This window comes from Musa acuminata, chromosome BXJ2-4 (genome assembly GCF_036884655.1).
Source record: "Musa acuminata AAA Group cultivar baxijiao chromosome BXJ2-4, Cavendish_Baxijiao_AAA, whole genome shotgun sequence".
NCBI lineage: Eukaryota > Viridiplantae > Streptophyta > Magnoliopsida > Zingiberales > Musaceae > Musa > Musa acuminata.
The window spans coordinates 9,238,899-9,262,792 of record NC_088341.1 but is presented as its reverse complement, the minus strand read 5'-3'; the positions used below and the strand labels follow the sequence as shown (position 1 = coordinate 9,262,792).

General features: G+C 39.1%; 5 protein-coding genes across 5 annotated transcripts; 4 read left to right on the top strand and 1 right to left on the bottom strand.

Annotated features, from left to right (window-relative positions):
* Positions 1-430: 430 nt before the first annotated feature.
* Positions 431-2,987, bottom strand: LOC135608994 (NADH dehydrogenase [ubiquinone] iron-sulfur protein 6, mitochondrial-like). Its single transcript, XM_065102087.1, has 3 exons — positions 2,786-2,987; positions 834-921; positions 431-740 (listed from the first exon to the last, which is right to left on the bottom strand). Exons 1-3 carry the CDS (start codon positions 2,912-2,914, stop codon positions 631-633), a joined length of 327 nt encoding a protein of 108 aa, XP_064958159.1. The 5' UTR covers positions 2,915-2,987; the 3' UTR covers positions 431-630.
* Positions 2,988-3,391: 404 nt separating this feature from the next.
* On the top strand, positions 3,392-7,101 carry LOC103981265 (uncharacterized). The gene is made up of 3 exons (XM_009397925.3): positions 3,392-3,550; positions 4,446-4,616; positions 6,534-7,101. The coding sequence occupies exons 1-3, from the start codon at positions 3,488-3,490 to the stop codon at positions 6,756-6,758; spliced, it is 459 nt and encodes a 152-aa protein (XP_009396200.1). The 5' UTR covers positions 3,392-3,487; the 3' UTR covers positions 6,759-7,101.
* Positions 7,102-7,790: 689 nt separating this feature from the next.
* On the top strand, positions 7,791-13,460 carry LOC103981264 (uncharacterized protein At1g32220, chloroplastic). The gene is made up of 7 exons (XM_009397924.3): positions 7,791-7,983; positions 9,115-9,208; positions 9,271-9,359; positions 9,521-9,576; positions 11,118-11,264; positions 12,681-12,806; positions 12,878-13,460. Exons 1-7 carry the CDS (start codon positions 7,853-7,855, stop codon positions 13,159-13,161), a joined length of 927 nt encoding a protein of 308 aa, XP_009396199.2. The 5' UTR covers positions 7,791-7,852; the 3' UTR covers positions 13,162-13,460.
* An 830-nt stretch (positions 13,461-14,290) lies between these two features.
* Positions 14,291-17,907, top strand: LOC135609901 (uncharacterized membrane protein At4g09580-like). The gene is made up of 4 exons (XM_065103688.1): positions 14,291-14,594; positions 16,267-16,537; positions 17,239-17,409; positions 17,485-17,907. Exons 1-4 carry the CDS (start codon positions 14,428-14,430, stop codon positions 17,608-17,610), a joined length of 735 nt encoding a protein of 244 aa, XP_064959760.1. The 5' UTR covers positions 14,291-14,427; the 3' UTR covers positions 17,611-17,907.
* A 4,776-nt stretch (positions 17,908-22,683) lies between these two features.
* On the top strand, positions 22,684-23,205 carry LOC103981679 (E3 ubiquitin-protein ligase ATL9-like). The gene has a single exon (XM_009398421.2). The coding sequence runs from the start codon at positions 22,684-22,686 to the stop codon at positions 23,203-23,205; it is 522 nt and encodes a 173-aa protein (XP_009396696.2).
* The last annotated feature ends 689 nt before the right edge of the window (positions 23,206-23,894 follow it).

The window sequence follows — 23,894 nt, the reverse complement described above, 5'->3', positions numbered from 1 at the left end:
CATCCAAGTGAATCAGACCACTGCCACTCGGTTCGGTCTAACTATGATCGAGAGAATTAAGCTACTGCTGTTCTTCAGGATTTCTCAATAATAGCAGGTAAAATAATGGGGATTTCCAAACATATTACAGCAATTTAATACCAGGGCATACAATTTCCTTGTGACATCACAGGTCAAAAACATATATAACTTCTTGACAGACCTCATCATTGATCCCTCCAGATCATTATATTACGATCATTGACCATTATATTACAATTTGAATGATGACTATCCAAGTCAGAAAAAAATAATAATTTGAGAAGATAATTTAGCTGGTAAAAACTTCAACGATTTATCGCAAGATCCTAGTTTGAATATTGTCTTCGTCACTTATCCTTTACAAAAAAAATAAAAAAAGATAAAACTGAGTACATCAACTCTTCCGATATCAGAAAGAAAATTCCCTTGACAAGAATCTATTATGGTGGAATATATTCATAATTATTATGCCTCCAGTGACAACAAAAAACTTCAACAATACAAAGTCCAAATAAGCTAGTTACGCTTTGAAAAGCTGAGAACACGCATAAATTTTCTTATGATGCATCAAGCAAATCATCAGTTAAGATTCAGCTGCATTCTGTCATCTTAGTGATGATGGTCTTGAACATAACGAAGGCCACAGTGTTTGCAGACCGCTGGTGCTTCCAGGTCAAGGCAAATAAACTCTATTGGATGGCCAAGGGCAGGATCACTATCTGCATTTGAAGCAGAGATTTAGTTAGCAACATGAAATGAGCAAACTATGAGGTGAATTACCTACCTCCACAGTTGGAATTAGGTTGGGCAACTATCTCCTTCACAAGCAACAATCCGACCTTCAAATTTGACTGGAGGCACTTCGTTGATCAATTGCATCGGTGATTTCTTGCTGGTATCCTGCGCCGCTCATTTACACGTAGCATATGAAATTTTAATAAATATTTAGGAAATAAGTCAGACTTCAATTTATACACACAAGTTTTGTTTTAAGTGCATATGTTATCATTCATCATAGCTCCAGAGCTGCAGAAGTAAAAGGAGTCCAAGCTCAAATTTGGATCTAAGCTGTGGATGAGAGAAAGCACTAATTGTCGTACTAGGATGGCCAAAAATTAGTAGATTGTTTATTGCCATTTTGTGATAACAGTATCACAAGAAAAAAAAAAGGAAAAAAAGAAAAACAAAAGTAGAAATGGGGGAGAGAACATCAAACAACATTTGACATGATGTATCTGTCTCTGGAAGATACCTTGACGTCCTCTAAAACACTAATTTTCCATGAACTGAAAGTTCATGTCTGACATTGTGGGTTTGGCATTATAAATAACAACACTCTAACAGTGGCACAGCCAGATAAAAAAAATTACAGTCTATCTATTGATGCTGCAACTATTCAGGCATGGTTTTGATATTTATTTTGCAGAATATGTGACACTAGTAATAAAAACAATAATTATGATACTTGATACGATTCATGGTTATGGTTCTAGAGCATTTGAAGTTTATCAAATCATGCTTTATGGAGTGCATATATATTATAAATTTCACAAATATAATGCCACAGCATTATACGGTGGCTGTGATCACAAACATGTACATGATACAGATACAGCCGCATCAAACAGGCATTTTAAAACTTCACTTACCAAGTCAAATATTTTTTAGCTTCTGCCAAACTCAAAAATTAGGCAGATAAGTGAGGACAGCAGACGGAGAGATTTGAAACAGAAATGGAGTAAGGGTCTGTTTCATGCAAGTCTTAGAAGCTTGGATTAGGAGCAAAAGGTAGCATCTTTTGTCTGGATACAAGCGAGCTGCATTAGACTTCCTCTAAGGTTATCAAGCTCAGTTTAAGACATGAACCGAGAAATCTAAATTGCTTAGAGAACTTGACAACAATGTTCGTCAAACATGATTTGACAGGCCAGAAAGTTTCCTCTATTATGTAAAGGTAACATAAAAAATCAATGGGTTTCAGTGAATTCCTAACTTAACAGCGAATAATGGAGAGGCATGGTCATCCTATCTTTCTTTGACTGAAATTATTTAAAGGCCCAGGTGCCGAGATGATGGGCAATGACCTGCTTCGGATATGAAGAAAAGCCTTTAAATGGAGAACAAGCACAAGAATGTTGGCATGATGAAAAACTACCATTCAACATAGTGTCAGGTGGATCCAAGTCTCGGTTAGGTCATTCACAAAATGAAATGGCCTTCAAGAATCAGCTTTGTAGGAAAGATCTCATGTGCTCAGTTGGTTAGAATCATTTACATGAATTTAAAAGTTGATATAGAGCATCATCATCTATGAAGAGAAGAACTGGGTTCCTATTCTAGTTGACTGTCTAAATGAGTTATTTTGTTTCCTTGTTCTCGTACTTGGTCCAAAACCATGAATTGGTCTCCGTCCACCAACATATTCCATTTCACAAAGATCAGCTCATATCACAGTAAAGCACCATACAAATTTGCTCAACAAAGCATTTTTCCTCCGTGAGAAATAGAATTTTCAAGTAAAAGATCCTCACCGTTCCCCAATCTATACCGTTTTCTCGTTCATGATTCACAGCAGACCGTAAAAACTCCATCAATCGACAAAGAAGAAACTCACATGACAAAAGAAAAGCCTTTTCTAAAAGAAATTCGTGTAAAAGCATCGAAACCTTATCGCGCCGTCTTCGAACAGACCTCCCAACCGGACATCAACATCGAGTTCTCCGAAAGAATAGGGAAATTTCCAGGATCTGATTGAATCGATTACCTGCAGCCATTTGGCAGTGTGCTCGCTGACAAGAAAATTGAACGCCCTCGCCCTCGGAGGGCCCCGGAAGGGATTTTGGGTTTTCAGGAAGCGGGGAAGTCTTCGCGTCGCCGACGCCGACATCGCCATTGCCGAGAGAGCCGACGATTGACGGCAGAGGAGAGTTACACTGATCTCATCTAATAAACAAATAAAAATAAAAATAAAAATATGCTTTTACAAATCTGTTCTTACTCAGTCCTTTATATATATATATACATATATATACATATATATATATATACATATATACATATATATACATATACATATATATACATATACATATACATATACATATACATATACATATACATATACATATACATATACATATACAAATACATATACAAATACATATACATATACATATACATATACATATACATATACATATACATATATGTAAAGAATTGCATCCACTCGTGAGAACTAAACTATGGAAAGAGGCAACGGTGGGGAATAATGCATACTCGTTGCTACATGGCGACGCCACGGGGGAGGGTAAGCTCATCCACTTGGGCGGTAACCTGATCTTTTTTCAGGGTTTGAACCGGCTCCTGGTCTCGGGTCGCGTCACCGCCATGGTGTATATCAAAACATCTTGCCCCTTCTATCGCACGCCAGCCGCTCCCGTCGGGCTCTCGAGGTGCTTTCGAGGCGATGGTGGGGATTTTCTCCCGGATTTCCGTCGGATGGGGGCATCGTCGAGCTCAAAGCGCGATCGTGAGCATACCAGACCTCTTAAAATCGAATCTTTTGTTGGAATTTTTTTTTGGGGTGAAGAGATCGGTCTGTGTTGGATTGGATGGCTGGTCGTCCTTTTGCTCATTTTTCTGTTGCTTCTTGCGTTTTCTTGACGGTATTTCTTGATCTCCTTTGAGTTCTGATGTTTTGTTTTCTCTTCTCGAGGATTCCACGGTTTCTCGTAATCCTGTATGATTCATTTTTGAGCTTTCTTACCTTTAATCTTTTGGAGATCGAACAGTTCCCATGTTGATCTGTCGGATCGATTGACATATTTTTTCTCTCTGTTTTTCTTGTCAGATTTAAGAACTTGCTATTTCTTAAATCATTTATTGTCATATTTTAGGAAGGCTGTATTATTACTGTAAACCATCATATTTTCTTCTCCAATTCAAGTCATATTGTGCAATTGTGTTTTCCCTTTTGGTTTTCTAATGTGGATATTTACTTAGTCCAATATATTCTGCCTATATAGGTTCAATAAGATAATTTTACTGGTTTATATTTCGAGTATGCCAATTCATTTTCCTGGGCATGTTTATATAAAAAAGAGCTGATAGTTTATTTAAGCTCTCCAAATCTCTATCAAGTTCTTTTTTTCTTCCTTTTATGTGCTTTGCCCAATTTGATGTTCTCTTGAATATAATTGTTGTTTTGCTTTGTTAAAATCCTCATATATAAAAAAATTAGAGAACATTGATTATTAAAAGCAGGAACTTGATTTATCTAAATCCATGTTGGATGGAAGTGTGTTAACTTAAAGAAAATGGCTGTTACTTGGAAGTCATTACACTGTCTACCTTCTCTTATATTAAGTTATCGAGGAAATTGTCTTCCATTATCTTCCAATTTTAAGTGAATTCTTATGGACTAGGATGTGGCGACCCCATTGCCACCAAACATGGAGGAAAGTAGTTGTGTTCCTACTGCTGGAAGCCATGGATTTGAAGATGCAATTGAGTTTAAGCCAGTTGAGCACCCATCTGAGCCCCTAGTTCGTGATCAGCCAGTTACATGTCCACAACCAGAACGCTCAATACTAAATGTAGGTTTGCATCCTTTTGCTCCTGTAGTTTGTTTTATCTGTCAGTTGCTCATGTGGTAATTATAATTGCCTTTTGTCATGTCAACATTATGCCGCCTTCACAATCCATCCTCCTGCAGACTCTGGATACTTGCTACTGGTTTGTCCAACAAAACATGTTGAGTTTGTAACGTAGATCTGTTTTTGGGTGCTATATTATAATAAGTCAAGCCTACAAAATTTTTGTGTCAACGTCTATATTTGCTTGCTATTCAATTATAAGGTCTAAGACACCAAGTCTTGAATATCATCCTAGGTTACATGATTATCGTATTGAAGATGTGATCAAATAGATAATATGATGGGTCGAACAAACATAAGAACATGGGAAAGATATGAAGCTCCTAAGACTAGCAATAGAAAGTAGGAACACGTGGCATAGGAAAGAATCTAGAATTGCTGAATCAGATGTAAAATGATAATTGCGGCTGATATATATGCTACCATTAGAATAAATGCCCAAAAGTTCCTTGTTTTGGCTAACAACCTGAGATGTAATTTGTTGGAGTCAAGGAGACATGACAAAGTCTTTCCTTTGTGCAAATTACTAATTTACTCGACCATAAAATGGATGAACAGAAGCTTTTGGATCCACGTCTCCTGATGCTATATCTGTCATAAACAACAAAGCTCTTCAGGTCAAATTCAAATTCATGACCCTGAGATAAATGGGGCCCATGCCAAACAAGACATAAAGGGAAGGCAAAGGAAAAGAACATGGGTAAAAGCGGTAAGCATAGATGGTAACAACCAGAGAAAATTTTTGAAACTGATACAATATTGGTTTTGACAACCTATTAAAATGGTACAATAGCGAGATATCAAGTGGTATACCAACGTATATCTTCCTGGACTTGAGAGATCCTCATAGGTCCTATTGTATAGACTAGAGGCCGCTTGATCCTGTAACAGCCATCATGACATCAGGCTAAGCTGGATCATTTTATTGTGTCCTCAGAGATCCTTCGGAGAAAATGTAAAATATCTCTGGCGAGAATTGGGGCTACTGTCATGGAATAAGCCTTGATATTTCTTTGTGGCCTTGCATGTCCTATATGGCACCCAAAACCTGACTCCTTAGCCGGGAGATATTCTCAAAAACTGCCTCAGTTCTGAAGTCCTATCCATTGCCCAAGAGCGATAGCTGCAAGTTCAATCCACGTCTCGATTCACTTGGGATGATATGCTCATCCAGGTGGTCATATTCTTTCTAGATTCTATCAAAATCATTGTTACGAGCACATCCTTTCTATCAGAGTTGGCCAAGGGGCTGCCTTTATTATTGGACAGTCATCCTTTGTTCCTTTTAGTCTCTGCCTCAGCTACATTAGGCATCTCATCTACTTCATCCATCTGATGTGAGCATTGGAGGAGACCCTGATGATGCCATTTTGATGGTATTCATCTTATAGGGCCCCTGCCTTGGAGATGCCACTTCCTTCCGGTAACCATCAAGAAGTCTAGGTTCCATATGGCAGTTCAACTCATTAGCCTCTTCCTCCTGTCTCGCTTCAGCGATGAGGATTGTAGAAACTATTACATGATATGACAATCTAGGGAGTTTGCTCGTAACGCACGTGTGCCACCTGAGTTGAAGTTCAATGTTTGGTGTTCCTGGAATGACCAACTTTGAAATGTCGTGATAATAGGAATGTCAGTGGACAAGTTTCTTTGAGACAGTTCGATATGTTCCTATAGTGCTACAATATTTTTCATTCATACTTAGTTTTACTAATGAATTGGCCTATGGATTTAGAGAGTCCGCTCAGCACACAATGAAAGAACTGTTGGCTGGCCACTTAGGATGGAAAGCTCAATCGGACATCAGAAAACATGCATTGTCCAATAGTAACTGCTATTTTCCTTTTGTTATTTCAGGATGGAAGAATATGGAAAGAAAGAATTACTTCGGCTACTACACGTGCAATGGCTGATTTGCCAGTTCTTGAGAATGGATCATGCCTTCAGTCCCAAGATGGTGGAGAAGAGTCTCTGCTGAATCCAGCCAAATGTCCCATATCATCGTCTCTTAGTGCGCCCAAACATAATATCGATGGTCTTCTAGGAGAATGCATTGCACCTGAAGACCAGTCTCTTAACTAGGCATATCTTATCAACCCCTCATGGCTTGTTTGGATTTCAAATAGAGGGCAACTTGATCTCTGAGTTTCGTTGTGCATCGAGTAATCCATCGTCGAGCTATGAACTTATTTGTTAAGAGTAGTTGCTCAGCTATACTTCCAAGTGTTTGATATTGAAGTTGACCCTCTTTCAAACTGTGAAGCACGCACAGAAGACACATTCAGCTGCTTGCTTACTGTGATTCTGTAACAGTAGCTGTTCAGCTAGACTGAGTGAGAAGGGTAATCTATATCCAGTGTAAAAACATTGTTCTTAGTCTGCTGAAGTCTGCAAGTTATGACATATCTGAGTAGTATTCAAATAAGCTCAGCTATCTATTTGGCATTGCTGACAGTGGCTCTTTCAAAAATTTTGTAAAAAGGAGTGAAGCATTTACTATTCATAAGAGCTCTCTGAGAGAACTATTTGATGATTGTACTCAGCTCAGATTGAGCTCCAAAAAGTTAAGATAGATCTCAGAAATGAGACAGTAGTTGCTTGTTACCTGACACATTCTGCTATGAGTATATCCTCCAAATCAAAAATGATTTCTACTATGAGTAGAGCCTCGTATGAAACGAGATCTCTAATTCTTTCAATCTTCTTCCTTCAATCATTTCCATTTTCTTAATACTTAACTCTCGTATACACTAAAATTAAAATTCCGAACCACCACTCAAGTCGGATTTGGTTTGGTGGATTATAAACTTAATCCGATAGGAATTTAAAGAACAGATCCGGTGGGATGGATCAAATTCACGATAAAATTTGTCCAAAAATAAATTATAAAGAAAATTGATGATTGCTTCACCGACGACAACAAACCCATACGAAAAGCAAGCAAAATATGTTTCCAGAATCAGCCCCCAGAAAACATTAACAGATGGAAACACCGCATCGCTCGTAGCAGTCCACAAAAATGTTGCGCTCCGTATCTTTTGCCACTTGGCAGCCCATCAAGCGTACATCTTAAATAAATCTAAAGGAATATTAAGAAAAGGAGAAAAATATATAGCAAAAAGGAAAAGAACGGCGAAGAATCGCGAAGCGAGGAAGACGCTTCGTCTCCGGCGCTAATGGTGGCGATGTCGCTGTGGTCCTTCGCCTCTGCCCCTTCGCTCCCGTCGGGAAGGCCTCCCTGTCTCTCGACCCGCTCGATCCCTTCCCCTCGGTCCCTGTCTCGCTCTCCCTCGCGGCCCCCATCCAGGTCAGGGCACGTCTTCCGTCGTCGACTTGTAGTTTTGATGCACGCTCATGTCTTCTGATAGCCTCGCAGACTTGGTTCTTTGGGCTTTCGGTTTCAACCGTTCGTTGAATTCTTTTGGAATTTGTGCGATTCTTCTGTGGAAAGATCGGCCGACTTAGACACTTACTTGACCTGCTCTCTGTGTGAGTCATCAAGCGTCTTACGGATTGCGGGACGGCTTGATGGTAAGAACACATTGTGTACGGTTCTCGTCGAGTAAAAAATTGACTTCTTGGTGTGTTGCGTTATATTTGGGAAAAATAAGAGAAAAACAAGGACAGAGGAACAAGCGAATCAGATACGAAAAGGAGTTCTTGGTTGAATTTAAGAGGAGATACGGAGGGTCTGAATGTTTGAGGAATCAGTTGTTTGAGCCGCCCTCTAACAGTTGCACGAACATATCTAAGCTTGGTTTGGGTGGTTCAAGTTCAGGTTTGACTCTTAAGGTTCAAGAAAACTTGATTTCCTTGGATAACCGCAAGCCCACGATCAACCCATTTAATTATCTTTAAGATGTCACCTGGGTAATCAAACTCAAGCAGGCCATTGTTGGCTCTGCTTGTTTCTTTTTTCTTGTAAAATCTTATGGCATTCGCGTAAGAGTAGTGTGTGTGGGGGTACAGTTTGTGTCTTTTACATAAGAACCATGTCTAGGATTGGAATTAGGTTCATGACTATGCACGTGGAACATTATCAAATTAAGAGAGGACTTGCATTTGGTGATCTGTTCTAATTCTAATGCATGCAGTAGGAGCATTTAGGAGCTTACAACCACCACAGAGGAACCAATGAGTAAATGCTAGCATCTATTCTAATTCTAACACATTAGCTGTTATTCCTTGCTTTCCGGAGATAAATATGGAATTTTTAAATGGAATCTTGATGACACTGTAAATCAGTTATTGAATTTGCAAGTTTCAACCACCACATAGGACCCAATGGGTTAATGCTAGCATGTTATTTATATCTTTCCTGTATCTAAAAATAATCAGAAATGCAAAATAATTTTAAAGGAAAGTTTCCTTAATTATATCAGTGCTGTATTACCGTGATATTCATGCCTTAACATGACTTCCTTGTTACTCCATATAGGGTCAATGTTAGATGCAATTATGCCACATCAGATCTGGTAGAAGATTCCTCTTCCCTTCCGATTGATGTTGTCGCAGATGTGAAAACTGAAAAGGTAAATACCCTAGCAATGCTTGCTTTTGCATGTAGTTTTTACACTTACCTGTTGTTTAACAGATTGTTGTCTTGGGGGGCAACGGGTTTGTTGGTTCTGCTATTTGCAAAGCTGCAGTGTTGAAGGGCATTGAAGTGGTCAGCGTAAGCAGGTGCATGCAGTCCTTCAATGTTTATCATATTACTGGAGGTGTTTTACTTTGTTTGTTAAGCTTTTCGTGTAATTCATATTAACTAACGTTAGCAGTATGAATCTAATTTTCTTCTTACTAGATACTACCACAACCTAAGATTTGGATTTTTTTTTTTTTAGGTCTGGAAGGCCTTCTTACACAGACTCATGGGTTGACCAAGTTAGCTGGATGGCAGGCATACCTCTACTCCATGTTTTAGCTTGTTTTACATTGTCTGATTCTTCCAAAAGATGCATGTTAAAAATTTGTTCATTTGTTGCTTATAGAGAATCTTCTAGAGTTGTTTCTTGGAGAATCAAGAGTGGACATATTTTGGGCTCTAAAACTTCAAATGATTTTCATCTGTATGAATGCATTAATATATATATATATATATATATATATATATATATATACGGTACCGGTGTACCGAGCGATACATCAGGGCATACTGAGCGATGCACCCTGGTGTACCGAATAATTTTATACTTTTACATACTGTAGCAGTGCTACAGTATAGTACTGTAGCACTGTAGCGATACCGGGCGGTCTACGTACCGGTAACCTGTCGGACCAGTACGTACCGCCCCGGTATGGGCGGTACGCTTTGGTATGCCAGACTTTATATATATATATATATATATATATATATATATATTGGAATACCTGTATATACAAGTTAAGAAGTCAGCCAAAAATTTCTGAAGAGGCTTAGGTTGAGTGGTTAAAACAGACTGTACACTAAAGGATAGTAAAGAGTGAATGGATGAGATATAGTGGTATTAGACAGCATATTACTACCACGAGCATGTTGTTTCTTTGTAAAAGACTAGAGTGCTGAGAAATGAAGGTCAAGTTTATAGTTTGAGGTTTGAAACCGTCGGTTGGGCAAAGCAGGATCCTTGTGCCATTTTGTGTTACTTTTGCAGCACAAATCATCAAAATAGATGATCAGGGGTCGAATCTTGACCTAAAACCCATCATGTCAACCCAACCTGACCCTTTTAAGATGACCCGTTGGGTTCACTAGAGATCAAAAGATCTCGACCCTCGGTGAGCCATTTTGGGTCAGGTTGAATCATACAATTAAATGGGGAAATACGCTTAACCTAACCCGCCGACCAACCAAATTTTTTAATGTAAAAGAACATTTTAAAGCACACCATGACTTTTTGACTTGAGTGGACCAGACCCGCAAGTTATATGGCTTGTTTCCTGGTCACAGCAAGTTAAACCACTGATGATTTGCCCTTACTATATCCCATTTAACCTGAAAACCTTACCTGACCTATTCTCATCCCTATAGGTAACCTAGAACACACCAAATTTGGGATTTAATTTAATAATGTCCTTTAATTTTGTAGATTTGGCCTATTTCGGGTTAAGATAATGTCCATATTACACATTCTTCTTCAGAAAGCTTGAAAAGTTCATGACAGAACACCATACCTGCTCCTAATCTTCTTTATATACATGGGAATGGTGGGGTTCTACTTTTTTGCACAAGATCAGGATGAAAAGGCAGATTTTCCCACTAACTAACTAACCTTTTAGATCTTAACTAATTACTCTAGTGTGTAAATTTTCAATAAGTCATTTTCAGGTTGCTAAGCCTTCTCCATGTTGAGTTGTGTTTTGAATCCAAGCCCATGTTGATGGAAAAAGGCTCAAATGATGATAAGCTTTTAGTATATATTTAAGAAATTTCAGTAAAATGAATATCTCTGTTTAATGCAGGTGATGTTTTTTATTTAATGTGGGAGGAGGTGTTGGTTGGGGCAACAGCTGTTGTATCAACCCTTGGAGGGTTTGGAAATGAGGAACAGATGAAGAGGATAAATGGTGAAGCTAATATCTTAGCAGTAGGTGCTGCAAAGGATTTTGGTAAGCGTTGTTATTTAAAGCTGATAAATCATTGACTATGCTCTGCCGTTGAGCCTTTGAACTTATCGTTGCTTTATCATTGAGGTTTCTAGACGGATGCTTATTAAGTCTTTTCTCACGTCAGATATTTATGCCAAATATGAAAATTATTTAATTATGCAAATCAGAATCATGGTACTAATTACCAAACAATGCCAACTCTCTCCTAATGGTGGAATGTATTATCATCTCTTGACAAGTTAGACAGAGATAATTACCATGTGGTGATTAGTAATGAATATTTGGCTTCCATCCTTGCATGTTTCATATAGTTAAAGCGAGTTTGCCTTTGTGAATCTGAGGTCTGTTATTTCACCATACTAGCCATTTTTCATTTAATAGAATACCTCGTAGAGTGGCTACTTTGGCCTTAAGACTGTCTCCAGTTGGCTGTTCTGCTTATTATGCACAAGATAACCACAGTAATATCTAGCTATTATGAACCGTAAATAGTAAGTAAGCCTTTTTGGTGTATCGTTCGTAGGATCTATGTCTTATGACTATTGTTATTGAGGATATTTTACGATTTGTTCAGTAAGAGTTGGTTGTTGTAACACTAGTCACATTATGTTCTAGATTGCATCTTACAGATCGGATAAATCTTAGAATTTGTGTCAAAAATGTGTATGAGGTAATAAATCACTCAAGTTGATTACTTGTGATGTGTTTCTGTGATTATATTGGCAATTAATAAAAGACCATCTGAACATGCAAAAGCATAAGTATGGCCTTCTTACTTGCATTGTGCAATAGTACTATTTAAATTGAAATCCTTTTCGATGTTATTGACCATACACTTGCTATGTGGAATATTAAACACAAACTTCTCAAGAGGGAACAAGAGCAAAGTGGGAGTAAGTTTCTGAGCATACTTTTGTTTCTACTGAGCACCTTTTTGAATTGGCTGCTTGATACCTTCACTATGAAGGCACACCAGGCAGCTGTTTTGTATCAAGATTATAGAAGAAAAGAGGAGAGCTTAAGTAAAAATGTGAAGAGGAGGGTTAGATAGGAAACTAAACGAAGTACAAACTAATGAACAGGAGTATGGTAGACTTAATGAAGAATATCAAAAGTGAAAATAACTGACAACAGAAATTAAAGATTTAGTAATTTTGTCCATGAGTGAAATGTGAAAACCTATAGCATATTACCTATTATAGTAAAAATGCCTTGTGCATAAGAGCAAATAGTTGTTCCCTTTAAATGAAGTATCTTCGTTAGCTCATGTCATGAGTTCCCATGTGAGAATTGGATTATGTTGGCAAGTCTAAAATCATTCTTTATATAGTTCATTCAAATTTTTATTCATAACATGAAATTATGTTATACGCTGTGTTCCTCTCCCTGATAAGTTTCCTGTCCTATCAAATGTAGGTGTCCCTAAGTTCATCCTGATATCTGTCCATGACTACAATCTCCCCTCTTTCCTTCTTTCTTCGGGGTATTTCGTCGGGAAGAGAAAAGCAGAATCTGAGGTCCTCTCCAAGTACCCAAGATCAGGTTAATATTTTACCTCAGCATCTACTCGTACCATCCAATTTATCCTAATAAGTCAGCACATTCTTCAACAGGTGTTGTGTTGAGACCTGGATTCATCTATGGTAAGAGAAAGGTCGATGGTTATGAGATCCCACTTGATCTAATAGGTGAACCACTGGAAAGGCTACTGCTTGCCGCTGAGAATTTTACAAGGCCTTTGAAATCACTCCTGGCGTCCGATCTCCTTTTGGCACCCCCCGTGAGTGTCGACGATGTTGCATATGCAGTGATCAATGCACTTATGGATGATGATTTCTTCGGCGTTTTCACAATCGAGCAAATCAAGGAAGCTGCTGCTAAAGTGAGGTCACGATGAACTGATACTCATGCCTGTTTGAATGTTTCAAGCTCACCGATCCAGTCTCCCTTATATGACAGAATTAAGCTCCACCTTAGCCGAGGAACTCCAAATTCCCCACATTGCATTACCAAACCTTGCTTCATGTGGACATGGCTGCATGGTGTGATACCGTACTACAGAACCTTTGATCAAGTGTTAACATCATGATATTTACTGTAAATTTTGACAGCTAAAATGTAGAAATGTCTACTTAAGACGATACATACGAGTTTATCAACTTGTTTGTCTCTATTGAAGTATCTGCAGTTGGAATGTGGATTCTGTTCTCCTTGACTGTCTATTTGCTGTTGCAGAGAATAAGCATGCAAGCACTAATAAAGTAAATCTTGATTATTATTATTATTTTTATTTTAAAGTCTTTAAAATAAGTATTTTTATTTACTTCAGTCTTTAAAAGCTTGAAATTATGTTATTTGTAAAACTTATCCAATTTGAGGTGACTTCAGGTCAAAAATCACTTGAATATTATTAGAAAATATTTTTTGTTGTTACGAGGAGTTCACTATTTTTGGTAACTATTATAATTCATCACTAACTTTTTTAGATAAATTTTAAAATAAAAAAAATCACAAATGACTTAAGAATGTTTAAATGACCACTTTTATATTTTTCATTTTTAAAATAATAATAATTTTTTATTTATTTCGATCCTTAAAAGCTAAATTATATATTTTTTTAATAACCTTAAGGTAAATTTACAATCATTTTGAGCCAAAAATCACTTGGAAATTATAAAAGAAGATTTGGTAAAGTTTTAAGGAAAAAAAATAATAGCCGGATTTTACAAAACAGTGTAATTCACCTTTCTTTTTTTTTTGGAGAATTTCTAAATTTTCTTTTCTGCTTTTCCCAGAACACCAAACAGGGGAAATTCGATAGGTACCCGCGGCACCCGAACGAGACGGTTCCCTGATTGGTGTCTCGATCAAGACAGGTAGGCTGGAATTGGGCGTAAGCCGGAACGGTCACATGAGCAAATGATTCAGTCGTTTCTGTTTGGAGCCCGGCCACGTGATCGAGAATATTCCCCAACCGTTCCTCTGCTCCTGCAGAGCATCCTATTTATTGACCACCCACCTTCTCTCTCTCTCTCTCTTTCCTCTCTCTCTCTCGCGCCCTTCGAAGAACGAACGAAGGAAACGGAGAAGGAAAGAAGAAGAGTAAAAGGAGGAAGCTTCGGCCTGTAATCTGGGCCGCAGTGTTTGGGGGAAAGGCGAGGGGATGGAAGGCGGCCGGAGTTTGCCGTTGTCTCGGCGTGATCTGGCTGCGGCAACGGTGGTGTTCGCGATCTTCGGAGTGGGGCTCGCGGGGCTCTACCTCTCGATGCCGGCCTCCGACTACAGCTTCCTTAAGCTTCCTCGCACCCTCGAAGACATCCGGATCCTCAGGTTTGAACACCTATTCGCTTGTCCTTGCCGTCAAGATTCCGCCTTTGGTTTGAAGTTTGCAGCTTCTGGGATTGTGCTTTCGGAGGGTTTCTTTGGGCCGTTTTGCCGATTTAGGGTTTAGATTGATTTGGTTCTGTTTTGGAGTTATCTTTTGCTTCTGCAAATTAGATCTTGATGAAGGGAATGGAACAGTACCTATGAGATCTCGTAGATCTCATGTTTTTTCCGATTAGTTTCATAGAATATAATATTGTTGTACCATGTGCGAATCTGGAAACGGGTAATGGAATATTTGTTTTTTGTTTTATGTGCAATGGAACTTAATTGATGGTGTTTCTCAATGGGGATCTGCATCTATATGAAGAACCATTGATGTTGTTGCCATTTTGATTTCATGAATAAGCTTCTCACGCATTATAAATTTGCCAAGAAAACAGGATAGGATGCATTGTGGAAAAAAAAATCCATGAAAGAGCTTTGTAATGTTTCTTATTCCGAGTAGTGAATTTACACAATATGGCTATTTTATTATGTGATAGAGCTTATTTCCTGGTTTATTTCATTCCTTTGATCTTTTTTACCATTGTAATCAGACACGTGCATTACCAAAAGGACCCCCTTTTTTTTTTCTTTAAAAGAAGTATTAGATTATTTTCAGGAATTATTTTTTGAGGAAATGATTTTGGGTACTTCAAGAAATTGCTTGGCATAAAACATCAATGAGATCTTAAACTTCCCTGCAACTCTTAGACTGAAGAATTTTATGGTTGCACTCATTAGTTTGTCTTGGGAAACATTTGAAGATTTTATTGGTGAGCTTTAGAAAAGGGGGAGACCCAGAAGGTCATTTTCTTGTTTGCTTGGCATTTTGATTCCAAGAGCATTTCAAAGTTCTTGAAATAACTTGAATTAACACTTGTTCTATTCATGATTCTTGAGAAAATTGATGTAATATTAGTACATACGATTCACATGGCAGCTGAATGGTCACAGAGAAGTGCTAAAAGCAGATGATACTCATTTGTGGGTGTCTAAATTCCATGGTAGACCACTCATGAATCTTTGTTCTGCAAATGAATGTACATATGCCGAACTTGATGGTTCTTAAGCTTGAAATTTTCCATATATCGCCCTCAAAATATTTCCCATCTGCAGCATAAATGCTAGAAAACTGACCTCATCATTCAACAATGAATTTATCTGAAGTCAGATGCAATGGATTTTGCTTTGGTCACACCGACTTATGTCATGTTTACCATTAGTATATGCATGAGTGAGGATGGTGTGGGTGTGCTATCCATCATTTAACCATTTGATTACTTTTCTACAACATCAGCTTTCTAGTTTCTTTTACATGATGCGATTTGATCCTAACAGGTCGAAATTTGATAGTAGATCGTTAACTTTGATGTTGAAACACTTCATGTTAGCAGTCATCTGATGCTGTTTCACTTTAGTTCATTAGCGGTAGTTACCAACAGCTTAGAATCCTATAGTCATTATGCCTTTGTTAGATTATTTTCCATATTTTTTCTTTAAGTTTGATTAAATCTTAGTTTTAATACAATGAAATTATTCTTTACAGTGTTATTCATCTTACATATTTTCTGAAACAAATGTTGAAATTTTTCGTGAGCCAAGATGGACAATAAAATTTTAAAACTATGTGCAGGGATAATCTGGAAAGCTACACCAACGACTACACTGTGCAGGTCCTGATATGCTACTTCACGGTATACATTTTTATGCAGACTTTCATGATCCCAGGAACTGTGTTTATGTCAATACTAGCTGGAGCCCTCTTTGGAATTGCTGGTGGTATGGTTTTGGTGATTCTTGCTGCAACAGCTGGTGCATCTTCCTGTTATTTCCTGTCGAAGATAATAGGAAGGCCCCTGGTCTTTTCATTGTGGCCAGATAAGCTGAGTTTCTTCCAGGCTCAGGTAAAATACATTTCTCCACCAATAGTTTTATGACAACCCTGTACGTTAACTGGGATATCAAATTTAGATTTCATCAAGTTGAATGTTGCTTACGGTTACTTAACTTCGACAAGGTTTTGCCTATTGACAATTCTGGTTAGCAGCTGTTCTATGTTGAATGTTGCTTATGGTTACAGGACATAAATTTCGTTGTACTTGTAACTTCAACAAGTGTTAACCTATTGACAATTCTGGGTAGTAGCTGTTCTACGTTGGCCAATCTGCTGCAAGGATTCAGCTAATACATTGTTGCTTGTGCCCTTCTAACAAGAGTTTGAGATACTTGGTCTATCTGCAGCAAAATAATCTAAGTGGTTCATATTGATATGTCCTCTGTTTCATCATGTGCTTACTTTAAGAAAACTGCTTTAAGAGGTTAAAAACATGACATGCCAAAAGCAAGAAAAGAGAGATACCCCAATTTGTCCTATGACAATTTCGTTAAAATTATAGCTTTGGCCTTATTAAACTATGATTTCCCATGGCAAGCACAACAAATTTGGACACATTTTTACTGTAATTTTAGATGTTGCTAAATTGAAAAATCAGGATCAAAATTTATCATCTATATGTTTTTTTCTTCCTTTTCCTGCACATTTTCCATCATTCTACTGCATCTTCTTTGCATCTTAACCCAGTTGACAAGGTATCTCTATTGACAGGTTGCTAAAAGAAGAGAGAAGTTGTTAAACTACATTCTATTTCTCAGAGTCACACCCACATTGCCAAACACATTCATCAACATGGCTTCTCCAATAGTTGATGTGCCCTACCCTATCTTCTTCTTGGCTACTCTTATCGGGCTCATCCCAGCTGCATATGTGACAGTCCGGGTAATGTTTTCTTCTGCTCTACTTCATTATGAAACTACCAAAGCAGGTATTCATCACCTTATTTGAATCCTGCAGGCAGGAACAGCTCTCGGTGAGTTGAAATCGGTGGCCGACCTATATGATTTCCAATCAATAGCTACACTCTTCTTCATAGGAATTGTTACGGTGACACCTACACTTATAAGCAAGGGTCAGAAGTGAAGCACACAACCTTACCAATTGGAGATTTCAAATCCTCCATTTGCAAACATCAACTTCAGCAGAAGTGCATTCATTCTCTTCCTGCGCTAAATCGGCAAGACTCGATGCTCACTAGCAATGGCACCATGCGTTAGGTTGGATTCAAACTTTGTGTTGCTGTGCCATTTTTTTCACTCAGGTGACATTCTCTGATCCAAGTTGATGTTCACTTCTGTTGTACCAGTAATCAGAGAAATCACTCGGCTCCTGGCGAACCTTTTTTGAACAATTAAGTATAATCTTTTCAGTGTTTGCTTATTTTTCTTATGTGTCATTTCGGGTATCGAAAAAGAAATGCATAGAATGAGAAGTCAGAGAACAGATGAGGCATGATTTCATCAACTCCACCACCCACAGAGAGCACAGAAGGTGGGGATTTCATCTGAAAAGCCATTATTCACCATTAGCGACCAGAAGATGTTTAACTTTTGACAGTAGCTCACAAAAGGTAAACATACAAAGAAGACGAACCCAATTCACGAGACTTCAATAACAGAAGATTAGATCAATAGAAAAGTTGCATCCGTGATAAAATATTAACATCCGGCTCGAAAACAGTTTGTGTATCTTTGCTCAAGTATTTTTCATGAACCATCATTCGAAATTAGGTTTGAGTTGTATCCCGAATTTGGATTCCTTTAGCCGATTCAGGATGAACAATCAATCAGGGTGGAGTTTCCAACATCTTAATTTGAACAAAGAATTAATTAGCAAGGGATTAGGTCGGACTGAGGTCGGCTCTACGTGCTCGAGCTTAGGTTGGATTTGATTGCCCGACTCATGATTACGAACGTCCAAATCAGACCCAATCTTTGTTAGATTGGGCTTGGGTTGAGTTCCGGCCAACTACCCAAGTTGGACCGCCAAACATGATGAAGCCTACTGAACGTAATTTGACTGCACGAGATGCATACATGAAGTTTGACTGCACGAGATGCATACATAGTAGTGTAGAGTGTCAATCAACACAACATCGTAGAGCTACCTGAGTGGCACGAATTTTGATCACAGTGAATCATAGGGACTTAGCTATCTAAAACCAAGTATTAGTTATGATGAATGTAAACTCAAAGGAGTGTTAAAGTAATATAGAGGCATATTTATAAATTGCAAAGCAGATGTGGGACAATAGATAGTTGAGCTATGGGCATGGTAGCATCATGATACCATAGAGGCATGACTTTCGTGAAGTCATCAGTCTATTACTCTTATGGAGGGAGAGCAGATGGTCATGAAAGGAAAACGATGAAGTAAAGAATGTAGAGGCAAATTTCAAGTATCGAGATAAGATCAAAGGGTAAGGGCTAAGGAACTTCGTAAGATCAGTGTTAACGAACTTCTCATCAAGGTAGTCAAAAGTGGGGGGACTTCAGGCCAATGCAGGAATGCTTGATTAAGGAATAGAGTAGACAATATGTGATGTTATACCATTTCTACTTAGAGAAGTAGATAACATAAATGACGGAGAAGATGATACAATCCTAGAGGTAATCAAATCTATCAGAGATTTGTTACAAGTCGGGGTAAAATTTTACTCATTTCGGATAAAATTTCTTGTAGTTTAGAAGATGGATAGCAATGAGGAGGTAAATTACATTAGCTAACTCAACGCAAAGAATGTGAAAACTCCATATGCTTCAAAAGCATGGGCAAAGAGCAAATAAATATTAATAATCAGTTTGATGCATAAAGTATAACTATTAAGAAGACATGCGAAGTTAAGTAACATTTAATTTTTCAACTCTCAAGAGAATGGCGAAACCGAATATCTCAATTCTCTTATTTATTTAGTAAAGAAGCTCTATACATATTCAAAAACCCTTAAAATAAATTTAGTGGACGACAACAGTTGTCAAATCCTTACTAATGGTGATCGATTTTATCGAGAGTAGATTTTTCGCTTTATTTTCTAATAGAATATAAATAAAAAATAGAAGTGATGTGAACTTGCTTAGAAGTGACAAATAAATAGAAGAGAAATCGATGGACAAATTTTATGAAGAAAAGACCTTAAAAACTTTGAAGTCTACGAAGCGATGCTCATTAAAACTCAAACATGCATTAATCTAATTCAAGCGATGTGAGATGTTTAAGAGACTAGTGCATAATAAAAAAAGTTTTTTCTTTTGGATCCACAAGAATCAATAAATATCAGTACAACTTGACCAACCCCACATTAAAGTTAGAATCACTAGCAAGTTAAAATAAATATTGGGGATCAAAATTTGACTCCTCAATAATAACGACGGAAAGCAATTGGACCAAAGGAGCTGCTTTGTAGCTAAAGTAAAAGATTGGATATTCAATAAAAGCAAGGGGATAAAGTATTCTTAAAGGTTACAAAGAAAATATTAAAGGAATAAGTGAAAGAGAATGTCATAAATAAATATGTACAAAGGATTTTTTATATAATGTTTATATATGCTAATCATATTATATATATATATATATATATATATATATATATATAATATGATTCTTTTAAAATAGAGTGAAAGGACTAACTTATAACACACATATATCTTGTACACGTGAATATTATTCAAATGTGTTTGAAAAAAATACATGAGATGCCCCTTAGTACTCGAGCATACTATACGAATCGGTTTGTATAATAAATCAATCTAATTATTCAATTATAGTATTTTTATTTTTAAATAAGCTTATAATATTTTAAAGAATATTATAAACCTATTCAAAAATATTGTAACTAATATAAAAATCTTCAGACTTGATTGTTCTTATTTTTTTAATCAATAAGGATTCCTAAAAATCTATTTTTATATATGGGTTAGAATCTATTAGGTTTTAAGTCCATTTGTTTTAGTTACAATGTTTCTGAATAGACTTATAATATTTTTTTATGAAAATATCAAAAACATACGGTAAGCCAATCAAAAAAATTATTATAATTATCATTGTAAATCTTATTACATGTAAGATTGGATCAGTTCATAATACAATAACAATTGATTCACCCCATAAACCGATTCATATAACGTGAAACGTAAAAATTATGATAAATAAATAACATCCTTTAAAAAAATATGAAAATGAGATAAAGTAAAAAAAAGAAAAAACCTTCTCGTTGTTCGCCCATAGAACAAAGAAAAATGTTGGTGAAATATAATTGTTGTGATCGAATCAATGCCACAACTTTCATGATCTCATAAAATAATGGAAAAAATCCATTGGAAATATTGCAAGATGCACACAAAAAATGAAGCTGTTCTGAGAACAAATCTTCCTCTTAGGAAAAAACAAGAAGCCATTCGCATCAAATAAATCAATTCACAGAGCAGAATGTATGAAGCAAACAAACACACGGTGTTGAATATGCCATCAGTAATTCCCCCTCTTTGACCATTCCGATCGAAGACCGAAAACTCAGCACCACCCAAACCCATCATATCGCGTTCTCTCGTCCCACCCTCACCTCCTTCCTCTACCTAAACCTTCCTACCCTCGTTGGCCTTCCGGTTGGGGAGATCCTCGAAGCTCCAGTCCCTCCGCATGCCTCCGCTGCGCTTCAGCTGCGGCCCCGCCGCAGCCTCTCCGGCAAGCAGATGGCTGCCACCCCCGTCTTCTGACATCCTCCGCCGCCCCTTCTTCTTGTCCGCCGGCTTCGCAGGAATGGACCTGCTCCTCAAATTCTCGTAGGGCGGCGGAGTGAGCTCCCCCGACCAATTCCTGTTTTCCCAGCAGCACCGTGCGGTCCACGGGCCACAGCCGGCTCCGCCTCCGCCTCCGCCGTAGGAGTCGTCCTGCTCGAGTTCCACATCGCTCGTCGGCTTCCCGTAGCCGCCGCACGTGAGGCAAGACAGGCTCATCGTGCCCGTCGCTCGCCCTGCGAACCAGAAGGAGGAGATAGGATGTATTTGATGGTGGAGAAGTCGGAGGGACGATGCTTTATATGGCGTCGAGGGGGAAGAAGGAGAAAAAGATTCGGCAATGCAACGCTGCGTGCATGGAAGGGCACGTACGTGCGTGGGGCTCTCATGCATCCGGTCTCCTAACATTTTGCACACATGACAGGCTTATATTACAATCGTGTCCTTCCCTCTTTTCTAGTCAGAGGGCATAGGAAATGTGACAGGTCATGTACGTAGTTTCTAGTCAGAGGGTGATGGAACAGGTAGTCATGGTTATATCTGCCATGCATGCCAACTTATCTTGCCAGATAAAATTAGACTGCCAAAAATGATCCAGTGGAGAGGATTCCTGACTCAAGAACGAACAGCTAAGGTTGATTTAATTTGGGCGTGTAGATTAGTATCCAGACAAATGGCTCAAGATGAAGAAATTATCCAAAAAGGCTTTTTCTATTTCTTTTCCTTTTTCTGATTCAAATCGAAATCAAATGCGAGGATATCATACAATAGATATTAATATGCTTTATCAATTTCTATACTAGTATGATTATTGTTAAGAGTATCATACGAAGGTTTTAATAGGTGAGATATCATGTATGTGATATTAAGGGCATTTTAAATATTTTAACTTTTAATTTACAATTATGATGAAGCTGCTAAGCGGGGAGGATTTCGATTTTATGTAAAAGTACATATTGGCTATGTCATATTTATAGGAGCTAATATGATATCCGTAAACTTATCAACTATAGATATGTAAAACCAACGTTCTTCCACCGTCCGCTGTGATGGAGATTGGTTGCCTGCAACGGATCGTTCGTCGCCGTCAACTGACGGCATGGTGTTTGTTGCACAGGTACTCGATCTCCTGCCGCAACGATGCCCGCTCGCAGATCAGGTGAGCAGGGGCGCGGGGACCCACAGTGGTACGCTCCTGTGTTCAACGAGTTGGGATGCGGGTAGGTGACAGCATATGCGAAACGGGGTTCCGGTTTCCGTTCCGGAGTGGCGGCCCCAACCAGAAAGGAGGACACGAAACCACAACCGACGCTTGCCATTTCATCCAGATGGTTAGGCCGGCGAGTCAGTTGAAGCGGCCCAGTAAGTGTACATTAGCTACGTTCGTAGGCGGCGATAGGGGACATCCTCTCACACCCCACCGATGGATTCTTCCTATTCGACCTGCTTCTCTCTTTCCAGCTCCGCCTCCCGCCGCCTTCTGCCTCCGGCAGCGGCGCCTGCACCACACAGCGTCACCCTTTCCTGCGATGAATATGCCGTCTCGAAGATCCTAGCCATGGTCCTCTGCTTCCTCGTCATCGCCACAATCTTCTACCTGGCCTTCGCCGGCCCGGACTCCGAGGAGGAGGACGAAGACGAGGAAGAGCAGCGGGAGGAGCTGCGTGGAGTGAAGAGGGCTAAGCCAAGGGGGCTCGACCCGGCGGCACTGGCGTCGCTCCCGGTGGCGCCGTACGCCGAGGTGGCCGGGGAGGGGACGGTGGGGCCGGAGTGCGCCGTGTGCCTGACGGAGTTCGGCGGCGGCGACGCCCTCAGGACGATGACGGGGTGCGGCCACGGGTTCCACGCGGACTGCATCGATCCCTGGCTCGCCGGTCACGCCACGTGCCCCGTCTGCCGGTCGGACCTGGCGGCGGCCTGCAACGTCATTGTGGTCGGCGGGTAGGGAGAACGGCGGGAAGGGCACGGCGGCGGCGGTGTGCTTTTGCCGGAAATTTTGAGCTCCTGCAAAGGGGGAATACATCAGCTTTTTTTTTTTGTTTTAGTTTGTACATTTTGTATATGTTCAAGGCATTAAATAATGTTTATTTTGTATAATACATGCTTCTATTTATTTTTTTTCTCTTGATATATATATATACATACATATATATATATACATATATATATATAGCCACGTCATCAGCGAACATGGGCTCTCGAGACACACACCGAATGCCACATCACAGCACCAAGCGTTCGTCTAGCAAGTCCCGTCCCGGAAAGCTTAGGACGACGTCGCATGGCGTCGTTCCGCACATACCGGAGAGCGGCCGTACGAAAGTATTAACTTATCGCTCGAGGGAGGGGTCGATTGATATACCAAATCCGCATACGACCGATCCTTGGACAACAATATAAAAGCCCTCGGTCGGTATCTGACCAGGAGGGAGAGAAAAAGAACCACTGACTCAATCTCCGAGGGGCCCAAGTTGGGAATCTCTCGACCAGTGCCTGTGTGCAGGAACACATATGTCCCTGAAGACGCGGCCATCCCGACCCTTGATCCAACTCGACCTTGGCGTTTCTTCCAACCGACCGAGAGACCCGCTTCCGAACGTCAAGAACTTCGGACATCGACCCGTGGACAAAGCC